General features: G+C 46.2%; 1 protein-coding gene across 1 annotated transcript in view; it reads right to left on the minus strand.

Annotated features, from left to right (window-relative positions):
* Positions 1 to 14,232, minus strand: part of Abcc4 (ATP binding cassette subfamily C member 4) — a 230,203-nt gene that overhangs the window by 122,280 nt on the left and 93,691 nt on the right. The window contains exons 10-13 of the mRNA XM_031361046.1: positions 12,196 to 12,285; positions 10,988 to 11,179; positions 8,507 to 8,601; positions 8,199 to 8,285 (exon numbers count right to left, since the gene is read on the minus strand). Coding sequence (XP_031216906.1) covers positions 8,199 to 8,285; positions 8,507 to 8,601; positions 10,988 to 11,179; positions 12,196 to 12,285 — 464 coding nt within the window. The remainder of the gene's footprint in view (positions 1 to 8,198; positions 8,286 to 8,506; positions 8,602 to 10,987; positions 11,180 to 12,195; positions 12,286 to 14,232) is intronic.

A 14,232-nucleotide genomic window follows, 5' to 3' on the forward strand; every position in this document is an offset into this window, starting at 1 on the left:
CTCAGCCCACACCACAGGACAAGCACATGAGCGGGGCTCTCACACCGTAAACAGATGCTCAGCCCACAATGAGAAAGTGACGACACGGCAACAGTGGGGATTTTAAAAGATGTTTAGAGACGAATGAATACGAGCCGGAGAGATGGGTTAGCAGTTAACGGTAGACCCTGCTCTTCCAAAGGAACCGAGTTCTGGTCTCACCACCCGTGCTGGGCAGCTCTCAGCAGCTATACTAGCTTCGACTTCAGGCCCTCCAAGGTCCTCTTCTGGACTCTGAGGGGACTACACTTACGGGCATACACCCACACAGAGACACACATACAGGACTGAAAAGTAATAAAAATGAATCTTAAAAATTACTACAAAAATAAATTAGTCATCTCGGCTGAGTATTCAAGTCCAGTAGCAAGCGCCTGAGCCTAGCTCTAACAGACTTTGAAAGGAGCCGACAGAAAGGGCTATGGCTGCTAATCTTTATGGCTGCTAATCTTTCTTCTCAAGCTTATTTTAATGATTATGCAAATTTATATATTACATGACAAAAAAAGAAATTTGTGTGGCACCTGATAGATGCAGTTAAACAAAAATAGTATTCCAAAACATGACTAAAATTCTAGTTATCTTTTTTTATATGCACATGACATGCATGTGTTTATGACGGAGATCAACGGTCAACCTTGGGTGTATTTTTTCAGGTACCATTACCTTGTTTGGGGGGGGGGTTGTTTTGTTGTTGTTGTTTTAAAGATTTATTTATTATGTACAATGTTCTCCCTGCATGTATGCCTGCATGCCAGAAGAAGGCATCAGATCCCATCACAGATGGTTGTGAGCCACCATGTGGTTGCTGGGAATTGAACTCAGGCCCTCTGGGAGAGCAGACAGTGCTCAAACCACTGAGCCATCTCTGCAGCCCCAATTCTTGCTATCGTATTGTGATATAGGAACTGAAGACGTAGACTTACAGCATATGAAAATGTGGCTGTCATGCTTAGATGGTGCCTAGGGGATTGCTTACAGTGTACACAGATGGTGCATAGGGGACTGCATACAGCGTATACAGATGGTGCACAGGGGACTGCTTACAGTGTACACAGATGGTGCATAGGGGACTGCATACAGTGTACACAGATGGTGCATAGGGGACTGTTTACAGTGGACATAGATGGTGCCTAGGGGACTGCATACAGTGTACATAAATGATGCATAGGGGACTGCATACAGTGTACACAGATGGTGCATAGGGGACTGCATACGGTGTACACAGATGGTGCATAGGGGACTGTTTACAGTGGACATAGATGGTGCCTAGGGGACTGCATACAGTGTACATAAATGATGCATAGGGGACTGCATACAGTGTACAGATGGTGCATAGGGGACTGCATACGGTGTACACAGATGGTGCATAGGGGACTGCATACAGTGTACACAGATGGTGCATAGGGGACTGCATACAGTGTATACAGATGGTACATAGGGGACTGCATACAGTGTACACAGATGGTGCATAGGGGACTGCATACGGTGTACACAGATGGTACATAGGGGACTGCAGTGTACACAGATGGTGCATAGGGGACTGCATACGGTGTACACAGATGGTACATAGGGGACTGCATACAGTGGACATAGATGGTGCCTAGGGGACTTACAGTGTACATAGATGGTACATAGGGGACTGCATACAGTGTACAGATGGTGCATAGGGGACTGCATACAGTGTACACAGATGGTACATAGGGGACTGCATACAGTGTACACAGATGATACATAGGGGACTGCATACAGTGTACAGATGGCACCTAGGGGACTGCATACGGTGTACACAGATGGTGCATAGGGGACTTACAGTGTACACAGATGGTACATAGGGGACTGCATACAGTGTACACAGATGGTGCATAGGGGACTGCATACAGTGTATACAGATGGTGCATAGGGGACTGCATACAGTGTACACAGATGGCACCTAGGGGACTGCATACAGTGTACACAGATGTTGCATAGGGGACTGCATACAGTGTACACAGATGGTGCATAGGGGACTTACAGTGTACACAGATGGTACATAGGGGACTGCTTACAGTGTACACAGATGGTGCCTAGGGGACTGCATACAGTGTACACAGATGATACATAGGGGACTGCATACAGTGTACACAGATGGCACCTAGGGGACTGCATACAGTGTACACAGATGGTGCCTAGGGGACTGCATACAGTGTACACAGATGGTGCATAGGGGACTGCTTACAATGTATACATTAATTAATGAAAATTCTTAGGGGCTAGGGGTAGAGCTCAGTTGGCAGAGCACATGCCTAGCATGTACAATGCCCTGGGTTTGAACTCCAACACTACACTACTGCATTAACTGTGGTGGTGCATCCCTGCAATCTTAGTACTGAGGGGGTGAAGAGAGGAGGCATTAGGAGTTCAAGGACATCCTCCACTATACAGCAAGTTTGATGCCAGCCTGGGCTACATGAGACTGTCTCAAAACAACAACAACAACAACAAAAATGAGTAATAAGAATAAAAAACAAGTAAATGAATGTCCTTAGAACCTCAGTGACTTTTACTGATGTACATTTACCAAGCTCTTTTCCTAAATAACAGTGGGTAGGAAAGTGAATGAGGCCACACCCAGCTCTGGGAGCAAATTATCTTCTTTAAGGACTAAAATTTCCAAACCTTAAAAAAGATGGGATCAATGACCTCAAGTGTCCAACCTCTGAAGTTGTGACTGTGGCCTTCCAAGTGTACCCACATGCTCACAGCAAACCCAGAGAGCCCAGCCTCAGCAAGGCCTGAGCTAAGGGCCATCATCACCCGCAGAGCTCCTGCATCTGCCCCGGGGTCCAGCAGTCCTCACACAGAGCAACTGGCAGGGCTGTAGACCATAACCCAACAGACTTTGGCTGTCAGGTGGAGGTCTATGGAAAGACGTGGAATCAAGCTCTTCGAATCTCTGTCTACTCTTACCAGCTAGTTACTAAGTCTCATGGAACCTTAGTTTCTTAATCTCAAAAGTAAGGCTACTTCTCCATGAAGATAGCTTTCATACTATTGGAAGATGCTAGGCAAACCTCCAAAGGGGAGCAATCCACAGTCCTACCCAGCGACACCATGACAACCAGCACGTCCTGACAGCCTAGGGCTGCAATGGCGGCACTCACATCTAAGCAGTGACGGGCCACTCGCTAACTGGACTGGGGGAGCTCTCAACAGGAGGGAAAGGATGCCGAGCACGGGAAACCCAGGCTACCACCCAGAGCTGTCGACGTCCTAGGGACATCCTAGATCTTGGACACGTACACACAGGTCAATACAACCTGGTCAGCCTGTGTAATGTTGCTGGTCTGTGTAAGCTCTCAGGGTCTTAGATAACCAGTTGCTGCGCTCTTGCCAGCTCTCAGCATTTATGTGCTAGTTGCTTGTACTTCTTTGTCTAGAGACCGCTCAAGCTTCTCTCCTTCCACGTTAGCATGCCTATTGTGGTCATCCTTGTTGAGGTCATGTTTAGGCAGCCATGTTGGTGAGGATGAATGGGTGTAGTGTCTGACATTTCTAGGAGACATGATCTCACGGTAACTTCCCGTTCCTCTGGCTCCAGCAATGTTTCCTTCCACTTCACAGTGATGTCCCATGAGCTTTTAGGTGCAGGAGTTATGTTACAGATGTATCAACAGAGGCTGCTGGGCACCTCACAACCACTTGTGTAGCATCATGTAGACTGACTGGGTTGTATTTAAGTATTTACGTGTGTGTGTGTGTGTGTGTGTGTGTGTGTTTGTGTGTGTGTGTGTGTGTGTGTGTGTGTGTGTGTGTGTATTTTAATAAGAACTAAAGAAAAGCCATAATTCTAAGAGTGAACAGGGGCACAGGAGCACATGGGAGGAGTTGGAGGGAAGAAAGAAAAGGGGGAAAATGACATAATTATATTTTAATTTTTAAAATATGAAAAATTATAAATAACAAAGATGTTAAGGCTACATGTTTGAGAAACAAAGGGACAGATATGTGGAAAGTCCAGAACACAACCACCAATGTTCAAACCCTGCCAGCTCGGCCCTCCATACTTCCCTAGGCTGCTAGCCATTTTTGCTTCCACTTGGGGACTAAAGTCTTTATAAAAAAACTAAAGGTTTTTAGAACTCAGCTGTTAGCAGAACCAAGACTCCCAACTCTATGTATAATCTATGAATCCCTTCATACATTCCATGAAGGATTAATTTTTCCCCTTTCACGCCATGATGTGGCTTAGTTCTCATCGATGCTATTCAGCCTGATAAGCCTTACTTGGATGTGGTGCTCATGCCTTCAGCTGAGCTGTCCTCTCACTCAGGGCCACCTGCCTTCATCCCTTCAAGTGACCGCTTCATGGAGGTGTGAACACTCAGCCACGTAGGCTTTTACACGTGCAAGGCCCAAGGCAAAGGTTTCAAATGCTTTCTCCCTAACAGGCAAGATGATGTAAACACTTAGAATAATTTTCTAACTCATGGGTTTATACTTTCCCTTAGTTAGGTGGGTTTTTTTTTTTTAAATATCTTTGTATTTTTAAAAAGTAAAATTTCTAAGTGCACATGCATGTGTGGGGAAGTGGTAGTGTTTGTGTGTTTGTTTGTGATATTAAAAATCAGGAAAGGGACCGGGCAGTGGTGGCACATGTCTTTAGTCCCAGCACTTGGGGGCAGAGGCAGCTGGATTTCTGAGTTCCAGGCCAGCCTGGTCTACAGAGTGAGTTCCAGGACAGCCAGAGCTATACAGAGAAACCCTGTCTCGAAAAAAACAAAAAGAAAGAAAAAGAAAAAAGAAAAATCAAGAAAGGTGATATCATTTGAAATGTAAATAAATAAAATATCCAATAAAAATAAATAATTAAAAAAAAAAAAAAGAAAACTCATTGTGGTGCTATAATGTGAGTACAAGAAGAAGCAAGGTGGGAATCGCTATTTTAGAAAGTGTGGGAGGAGAAGGCCCCTCTGCTAGGAAGGAACCACAGTGATACAGCGGGTGCCGTGGCTCTGTGGGTGCCGTGGCCCTGGCGGGTACCGTGGCCCTGGCGGATGCCGTGGCTCTGTAGGTGCCATGGCTCTGGTGGGTGCCGTGGCCCTGGTGAGTACCGTGGCCCTGGCAGGTGCCGTGGCTCTGTGGGTGCCATGGCTCTGGCGGATGCCGTGGCCCTGGTGGGTACCTTGGCCCTGGTGGGTACCATGGCTCTAGAATACTTCCATGTGCTCAGTTTTGTGTGGGTAGGAAGGCCAAAATAATGCAGAAATCCACCGAGTGCCGAGTGCTCTGGGTAATGGGCTATGAGAATCTACCAGACACAACTCTAGAAAGCCATAATGCTTCATGGAGGTGTAGGAGAAAAAGGCAGGCATGCAGACCAGTTGCCTTCCCCCTGAGACACAGTCATCAGGCTGAGAAGCGACATCAGTCAACATGCCAACATATGTGGAATATGTCGGCCTGTTGGAATGCTAGAGTGCTGGATGACAGAGACACCAGCCCTGGGGGCAGACTGCAAAGAACTATGTCCCCCATGCTGGAACGAGCAACTGCATCCTGATGGTGAGAGTGTACAAACGACCGAAGCAGGGAAGGTAAGCCACCGCTGGATGCCGAAGCCCTTGTCTCTCCGTGTGTTCACACACTGAAACCTACTCACCAGTGTGATGGTGTGAGGCACTGGGGCTTCTTCATGGGAATGTGCCACCAGGAACAGCATCAGTGCTGTCTCTGAACCCAAAGCACGGGCCACTTCTGTCACTAGGGCAAACCTAGAAGGCATCTATCTATGACACCCTCGTGAGTCCTCGTGAGCCAGCAAGTCTGCTAGCACTTCATCCCAGGCGTGAGAAATATGTGTTGTTTATAAGCCACCCAGTTGCAGCATTTTGTCACAGTAGCTCCTATAAACTTAGAGGATGAGGGAGGGCCAGCAGTGTGGGAGATCTAACAGGGATAATCTGAGGAGATCAAGGAAGAGGCAGCCATCTATTAATTCTGAGCCTTTCTCCAGTGCAGAATCCACAGCTAGATCAGACTGGATCAGACTGGATCAGACTGGCATCAGTCAAGAGTCCTCCAGTCCCTGGCCTTCCACTTTCTCTGTTTGCAACATATAGTTGTAAAACTCCCAAACCGTAATAACCTTGGATGTATATTCATGATTGGAGTAAAATGTTAATGGCAAACAGAAGAGTGACTCATTCTCATTTAACACAAAACACTTCACATTTCTAAGCCTCGACACAGCCGCCATCTTTCATAGCATATTGTTCAATCCAATTTTCTAACTCGTTGAGAACATTCTCCAGCTGCTGCTGAGTGATTTCCTAAATTGCATCCGTGCTCCCTGCTCCAAGGTCCCCCCCCCCAAGAATGTGGTTCTGATTAGCAAGCAACAATTTCAACAAGCTTGCTTCTATCGAGTGTCTATCCAAAGCCATTAAAACATTAAAGGTTCAAGGAGACCTTATGAACACCCCAACTTGGGCGCACCCTGGTGATCTGCATACTGATACACTGCAATTAACATGCGTTCCTCTCTCTTCCCCAGAGACTCCAGTACAGCATCCCATCGAGAATTAGTCTCCAAGTGATGGGGAACTTGAATGGATCCACTCAAGGCTCACCCAAGTGACAAAGGGCTGATTCTGCCCAGAATCCATCGAGTCAGAAAAAGAGGGTCGGATGAGAGAGCTTCGTCAAAGCAAACCGCCAGCTGCTCTCACTTTCTGCATTCTGAAAAACTCAGCACTACCGGGCATGCATTTTTATTTTTATCTTGGTAAAATGTACACACCATAAAAGTCACTACTGTAGCCATTTTAAATGTCTCATTCACAGCATAAAGTTCAGTTTCACTGCTGTCCAGCCACCACCACCGCCACGTCAGGAAGTTTTCATCCCCACAACAGCAGGCACTCACGCATCCCGTGCCGGTACAGAGGCAGTCGCTCTCCTCTGAACACCAAGCCTCAGAAGGCCATGCTCAGTAGATGACCTTGTGTGCCAGTCCTAGAGTCCAGAGCCTGGGCACCTGTTACCTTGACTCTGCTTGAAATCTGTTCTGAACTAAACGCCATCCCTTAAATTCATGTATTAAAGCTCAACATTCAATGATTTAAAGACAGAGCCTTTAGAAAGAAAGTTAAGCGTGGCTATGTGAGTCAATCAACCTGACTGATGTCCTGTGAAGAGGAGATCTGAGGAAAGATACACAAGAAGGAAAATGTGCAAACATGATGGGCCAGCAGTGCCTGCTCACCTCAGACTTCCACCTTCCATGGCTCAGAAAGATGGAAGTTCTGCGGTGTTAGCCACAGTCTGCTGCCTTTTATTTTGGCACATAGAGCTAAAGAACCCAGGATCTGCATGTTGGCATTTTGGAAGCTCTTAATAGCTGTATGATGCGCATCTCCTCTCGAGGGAAATATGTGTTTGCTGCTCTCTCCTAGTGCCTTGCCTGTCAGTGCCTTTATACTTGCGTGTCTACTGCGCCTTCTACCAGAAGGCGTGAAGTCCCCCGGTCACTGACCACAAATGGCCCAGCCTGCCGATTACCATAAACGAATAAGGCCTGTCCCTGGAGGCCCTATGCTACACGGCCACTGAAACCCCATCCTCACATGCCAAGGAGAAGGACATATTGGAGAGATGGCCAGTTAAGAGTCGCAGAGGACCAGAGTTCAGTTCCCAGCACCTGTGTGGGGTGGCTCCTAATCCACTTTAACTCCAGTTCCAAGGGAATCCAGCACCCTCTCTGCCTCCTCCAGTACCTTCACACATGTGGCATTCACTAATCTTATTTTTAAATTACAGAGGAACTGTGTTGACTCCCTACTACCAAGCTGCCAACCCCCTTCCTTCCTCCCTTCTAACCCTGCACATCTTTCTTCTTCCTGGGGTGCAGGTTGTCCAGTCTCTTGACTATAAACTTCAAGGAACCAGAGGAAAGCTTCCAGGATGTGCCTCCTGTTCTTAAACTCTAACACACGGGCTCTGTACACGCCCCTGAACTGGCAGCACCTGCTGCATTTTTCTACCTTGACCTTGTATCTGTAAAATGGGTCTTCTGGAGGGAAACAGAGGAGAGCGAAGTTGTAGAAACTGCAAATCCCTCTTGGAGCTATTGAAAGGGTTCCTGAACACAGAACTGACATAAGACAGAACAAACTCACAGTTGGAACAGGTGCTTGCCCACTTCCGCATCGACGGCACTGAGAGGATCATCAAGGAGGTAGATGTCGGCGTCTTGGTACACGGCCCTGAAAGGCAAAGAAACAAGTCAGATCTGAGAGCACCTTGTTAGTCGCTGAAGGATGGATCGTGGCACGGGTGTTCATTCAAAGTATTTGGGGAATTACTCAAAACCCGTGCGACACACGGTACTGATATGTGGAGCAGACACCCTCCCACCCCCCACCCCACCCCCCCGGAAGCTTCATCAAGGCACATGAACGATGGCTGCAGAAAGCAAGTTACCTACCGTGCCAAGTTCACCCGTGCTTTCTGGCCTCCGCTCAGCGTGGCTCCCCGGTCTCCTATGACAGTCAGATCTCCGTCCTCCAGAAGCTGCAAGTCCTGCACAGAGAGAAAGAGGAGCAGAGGCTCAGCATTTCTCTACCCCAGTCATCCCTGCCCAGCAGCTTTCCTTTAGAGGCGGTGGCGGTGGCGGCAGCAGGGAGAGCGGGCACGTGCTTCTAATCAATGACAACGCACTCAGGGTATTTACAGGCTACACTTTTTGAGGATTTAAAAGGTATGCACTAAGCAATGACACAGACTCGCCAGTGTTCTGGGCAGAGTGACTTTGGCAATGAAGAAAAGAAGTCCTGAACGCATTCGTAATGAAAACTGATAACATGAAAAGTCAACAAGATGACAAGGCTCAAGAAAGTTTGTGGCTGGGAAAAGGGGGGGAGTAGGGGTGGGGGAGGAGCAGGGGGTGTGGGAGTGGGGTGGAGGTGGGGAGGCAGGTGTGTGGGGGGTGTAGGGTGGGAAGGGTGTGGGGGGCATGGAATGAGGTGTGAGGTAGGGGTACATGGGTGAGGTGGGGAGGTGGGGGTAGGGAGGGTAGAGAGGTGGTGTAGGGAGGTGGGGGGCATGGAGGGACATAGGGGGACATAGGATGAGGGATGGGAAGGGTGCAAAGAAGAAAAGGGGGAGTGGGGAGGGGATGGAGAAGGAAAGAGAAGGGAGGGCACAGAGGGACAGAGGGTCTCCGTCTCACTGACCACTTTCTCTGTAAAGTGCACTATGATCCATGCTCTGATTCTAAGGGTTTTTTTTTCTCAAAGTGAGCAGCAATCGAGCCCCGTTCTGGGAAGACAATCTGCCAGAAGACAGTAATGAGGACGGAGACTCGGCGTCAGAGCTGCCTGTCCCCGGGGCCTTGGGTTTCATCCGCTCCCCAAAGTGCAACCTCCTGGGATGTCTGCTGTAACCATTCCGTCACTTGCTGATGTCACTTAGGACGCATCACCAAACTGGAGGGCTGCCGCTAAATGTGCATTAGGATTTAACTTCTCATTGTTTCATCTCAGATATGATTTTAAATTATAAATTTATTCCAATTGCTTCTAATTACACTGATAACAACATCAAGTTATCAATCAATGTATCTAATACGAGAGATCTGGTTTTTTCTGGTTTCACTTTTAGTGCTTTTAGTGGGGTACAAGTGATAAGGAGTCTATCAACAAAAACCTTTATTTTACTTGTCTGATCTACAAGTTTATTCACTGATTTAGAGGAGAGCATTTTAACAGTGATAAAACTACCGTTTATAAGAAATCCTGCCATGTCTATATTCCGCATGAATTAGCCAGTTAGTTTTGATTCCCTTATCAGGTACACACAGCTTTAGTCAATCATCTATTAGTTTTACTAAAAGTGTCATGTGTGATAATATTTCATCTTGTTATTTTCTGGGCAGCTCAAAGTCATTTCTGAAAATCTTCCCTCTCATGATGTAGAATTAAAAAGAGAAACTGATGAAACATTTTTCTTAAAAAGATAGACAGACAGTCAGACAGACAGACAGACAGGAGGGAGGAAAGAAAGAAAGAAAGAAAGAAAGAAAGAAAGAAAGAAAGAAAGAAAGAAAGAAAGAAAGAAAGAGGAGCAAAAGCTGGGCCCAGGCTGTAGCCCCTCTCCCAGGTTGTGCAAACTGACAATTAGAACTCAGCACCGCAGACTGGATCCAGAATATGGATCATCTCATGATATGGTTGTGGTAGCCACACCTCCACAACCCTTCCACCCTCCTCCACCCCAAGACACTTCTTTTAAACACAAAGAATGACAAAGTTCACAGATGAAATACAAAGGGTCCAGAATCGCTCAGAAAATAATGTAGAATGGGGGTGGGTGGGGCTTCAAAGGTTCAGCTGGAAATGGCTAAAGATTTGTCACCACTTGACTGTTTGCTAAAGCTGTGTGACGGGGACATGAGGACTCAATACACTAACCTCTCCACTTTTGCAAAGTTTTGTCATCGGTCAATAAAAGTTATAAAAGTTAGAGCTCAGGCACTGGAAAGAGATGGCTCACTGGCTAGGAGTACTCAATTCCCAGCACCCACAGAGTGGCTCACAACCACCTGTAACTTCAATTCAAAGGCATCCAACACCCTTCCCTGACCTCTGTAAGCACCCGATGTATACAGGCATGCGTGTAGGGAAAACGCCATACACATAGGATGAAAATAAATACATCTTTTTTTTTAAAGTTAAGCATTACAGATACCAGTTGGGAGAGGTGCGCCCCTCGGGTGAGCAAGACCACGGTAGTGATGATCAGCACATACAGATGGTTAAAACTGAACAGAACTTAATAAAACCAAACCATACAGTGATGGATGGGGATGGGCAAGCTTCCAAGAGCATAGCTGAAGAATCGTAATAACTTAGGAAACTCCCCAAAGGCAGGCATTTCAACGGAGAATGGGAAACCCAAGAGTCATCACCTTCTTCAGAGCGCAGGCCTTGATTACTTTCTCGTATCGTTCCTTCTCATATTTCTTCCCAAATAAAATGTTACTCCTCACGGTTCCCGAGAACACCCAGGGCTGCTGAGAGACATAGGCGATTCTCCCGTGCACGCTGACCAGCCCACTGGTGGGAGGCAGCTCACCAAGCACTGCGCTCAACAGCGACGACTGAAACACAGTTCATAACACACGTAGGCTGTTAATGTCAGCACAGAATAAACCAAGTTCCGGGCACTGCCCAGCACAGCGGTTTGACATGTACCAGCATCTCACTTAAAACCGCACTAGACGCTGCAGTTAAAACAAGAAAAGAAAAAAAAAAACAAAAAAAAAAAAAAAAAAAAAAAAAAAAAAAAAAAAAAAAAACAGAAACAGCTCCACTGGCCACAGTAAAGTGATGTTTATTTAAAAAAAAACAAACAAAGCTTTACAGAAATAGGTTGTGACAACCTACCTTCCCAAATAGCCTTGCTCCTATATGCATTTAAGACCACTACATGAAATACTACGTATAACTATCTTTGCTGGGCATTGTGGTACATGCCTATAAGCTCAGTACCGGGGACACAGGCAAGACAATCAAAGTCTTCCTTGGCTACAAGTTTGAGGCCATCGTGCGTATTTTGAGATCCAGTCTCAAGTAATCAATTAATCATTCATCAATCAATAAACAAACAAACAAAACAAACAAAAAAACTACAACCCTGGCAGCAACAGGGCCCCAGCACAACAGAATCTCCACCCATGGCCGAATCTGACGATCCAAATCTCTTCTGTCTTATGTGCTTGTCCCAGAAAGGCCAGGCACCACCTACGCATCCGATGCACTCAGAGGTATCTATTTAAAGGAATTCTGGGGAACAAACCTTCATCATACACAGACGGTTTAACAAGTGTGTGCCTACCATGATGGGAGAGCTTGAGACACTCCCTGCAGACCATCTGTCTGTCTTGCCCAGGCCCCACGGCTGGGCCTGGGCTGCTCTGTGCATCTTTTGGTCCAAGCACAGCAGAAACCATGGCTGTGCTTGAGCTAAATACATACTGACATGACTTGGGCACATCCTACGAACTGTTTAAAGCCGGATAGCGTCAGCCACACTGGCAAAAAGCAGTGGCCCACTCCCCTAGTCCTTCCATCCAGACTAGTGCTCACATAAGGCAAGACAAAAGAAAGCACTTACCTTGCCTGCTCCGACTGGGCCAACCACGGCTAACAACTCGCCGGGTCTGGCAGTAAAGGAGAGACCTCTCAGGGTTGGACTGTCTAATGCCTGTGAGGTAAAGTGGACAAGAATGTCTCATCTTAAAGAAATAGCATAATCACTTTAAACATCAGAAGAAATAAAACAGCAGCTACCAACACAAACATAGCCCTTACACACAATACAGACAGGCTGATACACAAACACAGCCCTTACACACAATATAGATAGACTGATAGGCAAACACAGCCCTTACACACAATACAGACAGGCTGATACACAAATACAACCCTTACACACAATACAGACAGGTTGATACGCAAACACAGCCCTTACACACAATATAGACACGCTGATACGCAAACACAGCCCATTTTTCCTCCTCATGTTAGATGTTATGTCTTGACAGCCTTTCCAAGCTTTTTACTTAAATAAACTCAACCTATTTAAATAAACGAGTCCAGATTTCCACATGGATACAGAACTTAAGCACTAGAGAGACCAACTGTGCTGTGCTGAGTGACCCTTGGCTCATACTAAGGCACTAAAACAATATTTTAAATAAAACAACACATGTAGGAGGATTTTAATCATTCCTAAATTTTCACTGGGATCTTAGGTTTTAATTTTCTATGTCATTAACTCCCACGAGGTGGCAGCAGAAGAATGTGGCATGCCCGGCCGTGATGAGCAATTTGGTACCATCCCTAACTGTGGCTTGCCAATGAATCCCAGCAATGCACTCAGGACACAGGACTGTGTTTGATGTGCATGAAATTAATCACAGAAAAGAAGTCCCACAAATATGGTCAATACTATAACAAGGGCTTGAGTTTAATAGCAAAAATTAAGCCATTAAACCCAGTGTAAGTTAGTAGGTTAGTAGGTCAAAGTCATGTGTAGGTTAGTAGGTCAAAGTGATATGGTGTGCCTTACTTTCACCATGCTGAACGGGGTCAACACGGTCCTGTTACTATAAACACTGTGGAGGTACAAACTCCAACACAGCTAGTAGAAGAGGAAGATAGGGCACATTATACTATCAGAAGCCACATCCATGAGCAATCTACACATTTTAACAAAGTGTAAAGGGTATGTTTTACTTAAGTATTCCAAATTCAAAAACCTAACACTGAGTTCTTTCAAGGGGGAATGTATTGACAGCCCAAGTGTGAGACTCCGTCTGTAAATTCACTGATAAATTACATTAAGGCCATGTGTATAAGGTAGATATGAGGCACACATGATTTTCATGTTTATACTTGAGATCTCATCATCAAGGTTTCTTATTATGTACATGGAAATATCAAAAATCTGGAACAGTTGATTCAAACATTTCAGATAAGGTAAATTTCGAGAAATTAATGATTGGTCAATTTTAAGGTGTTTTATAGTTTCTCAGTTAAACTTCTTCAAGAAGCCAAATCAAATTCACATCTCTATAGAACTTCCACATGTTGCAAAATCAATTGAGAATCGTGTGCTATGGGGGTCTTAATGGAGTCACATGGACCAGAACCAGAATGAGACTGCCTTTCCAATCAGCACACTGGCTTGGTCAGGCTTCAGCAGAACCGAGAGGTACAGAAGAGAGGAGGGTGGCTGACATCGGAAGCACAGACCTTCAGAGTGTCGATCACCAAACAGTAAGAGTGTCGTCTAAATCTAACACCAGCACATTCGACAGCAGAACACACTCAACGGATGCTAACTGTGGAGAGTGATGCTGAGATGCTGCTGTCTGGCATTGGTCTAAGAGGGTACATCTGCAGGTACCACACAGTTAACGCTAGAGTAAATTCATCGGAACGCATCCATAAGGCACTCTCTTAAAGGGCCGGTGTTCTCTACAGCACACTGAGGGAAATGGTTCTCCATATCATCACAATCACCATCAGGAGAAGAAGGAGAAGGAGGAGGAGGAGGAGGAAGGGAGGAGGAGGAGGAGGAGGGAGGAGGAGGAGGAAGGGAGGAGAAGGGAAGGAGGAGGGGAGGAGGAGGAGGAGAAGAAGAGGA

Source organism: Mastomys coucha, unplaced genomic scaffold (assembly GCF_008632895.1).
Source record: "Mastomys coucha isolate ucsf_1 unplaced genomic scaffold, UCSF_Mcou_1 pScaffold9, whole genome shotgun sequence".
NCBI classification, from domain to species: domain Eukaryota; kingdom Metazoa; phylum Chordata; class Mammalia; order Rodentia; family Muridae; genus Mastomys; species Mastomys coucha.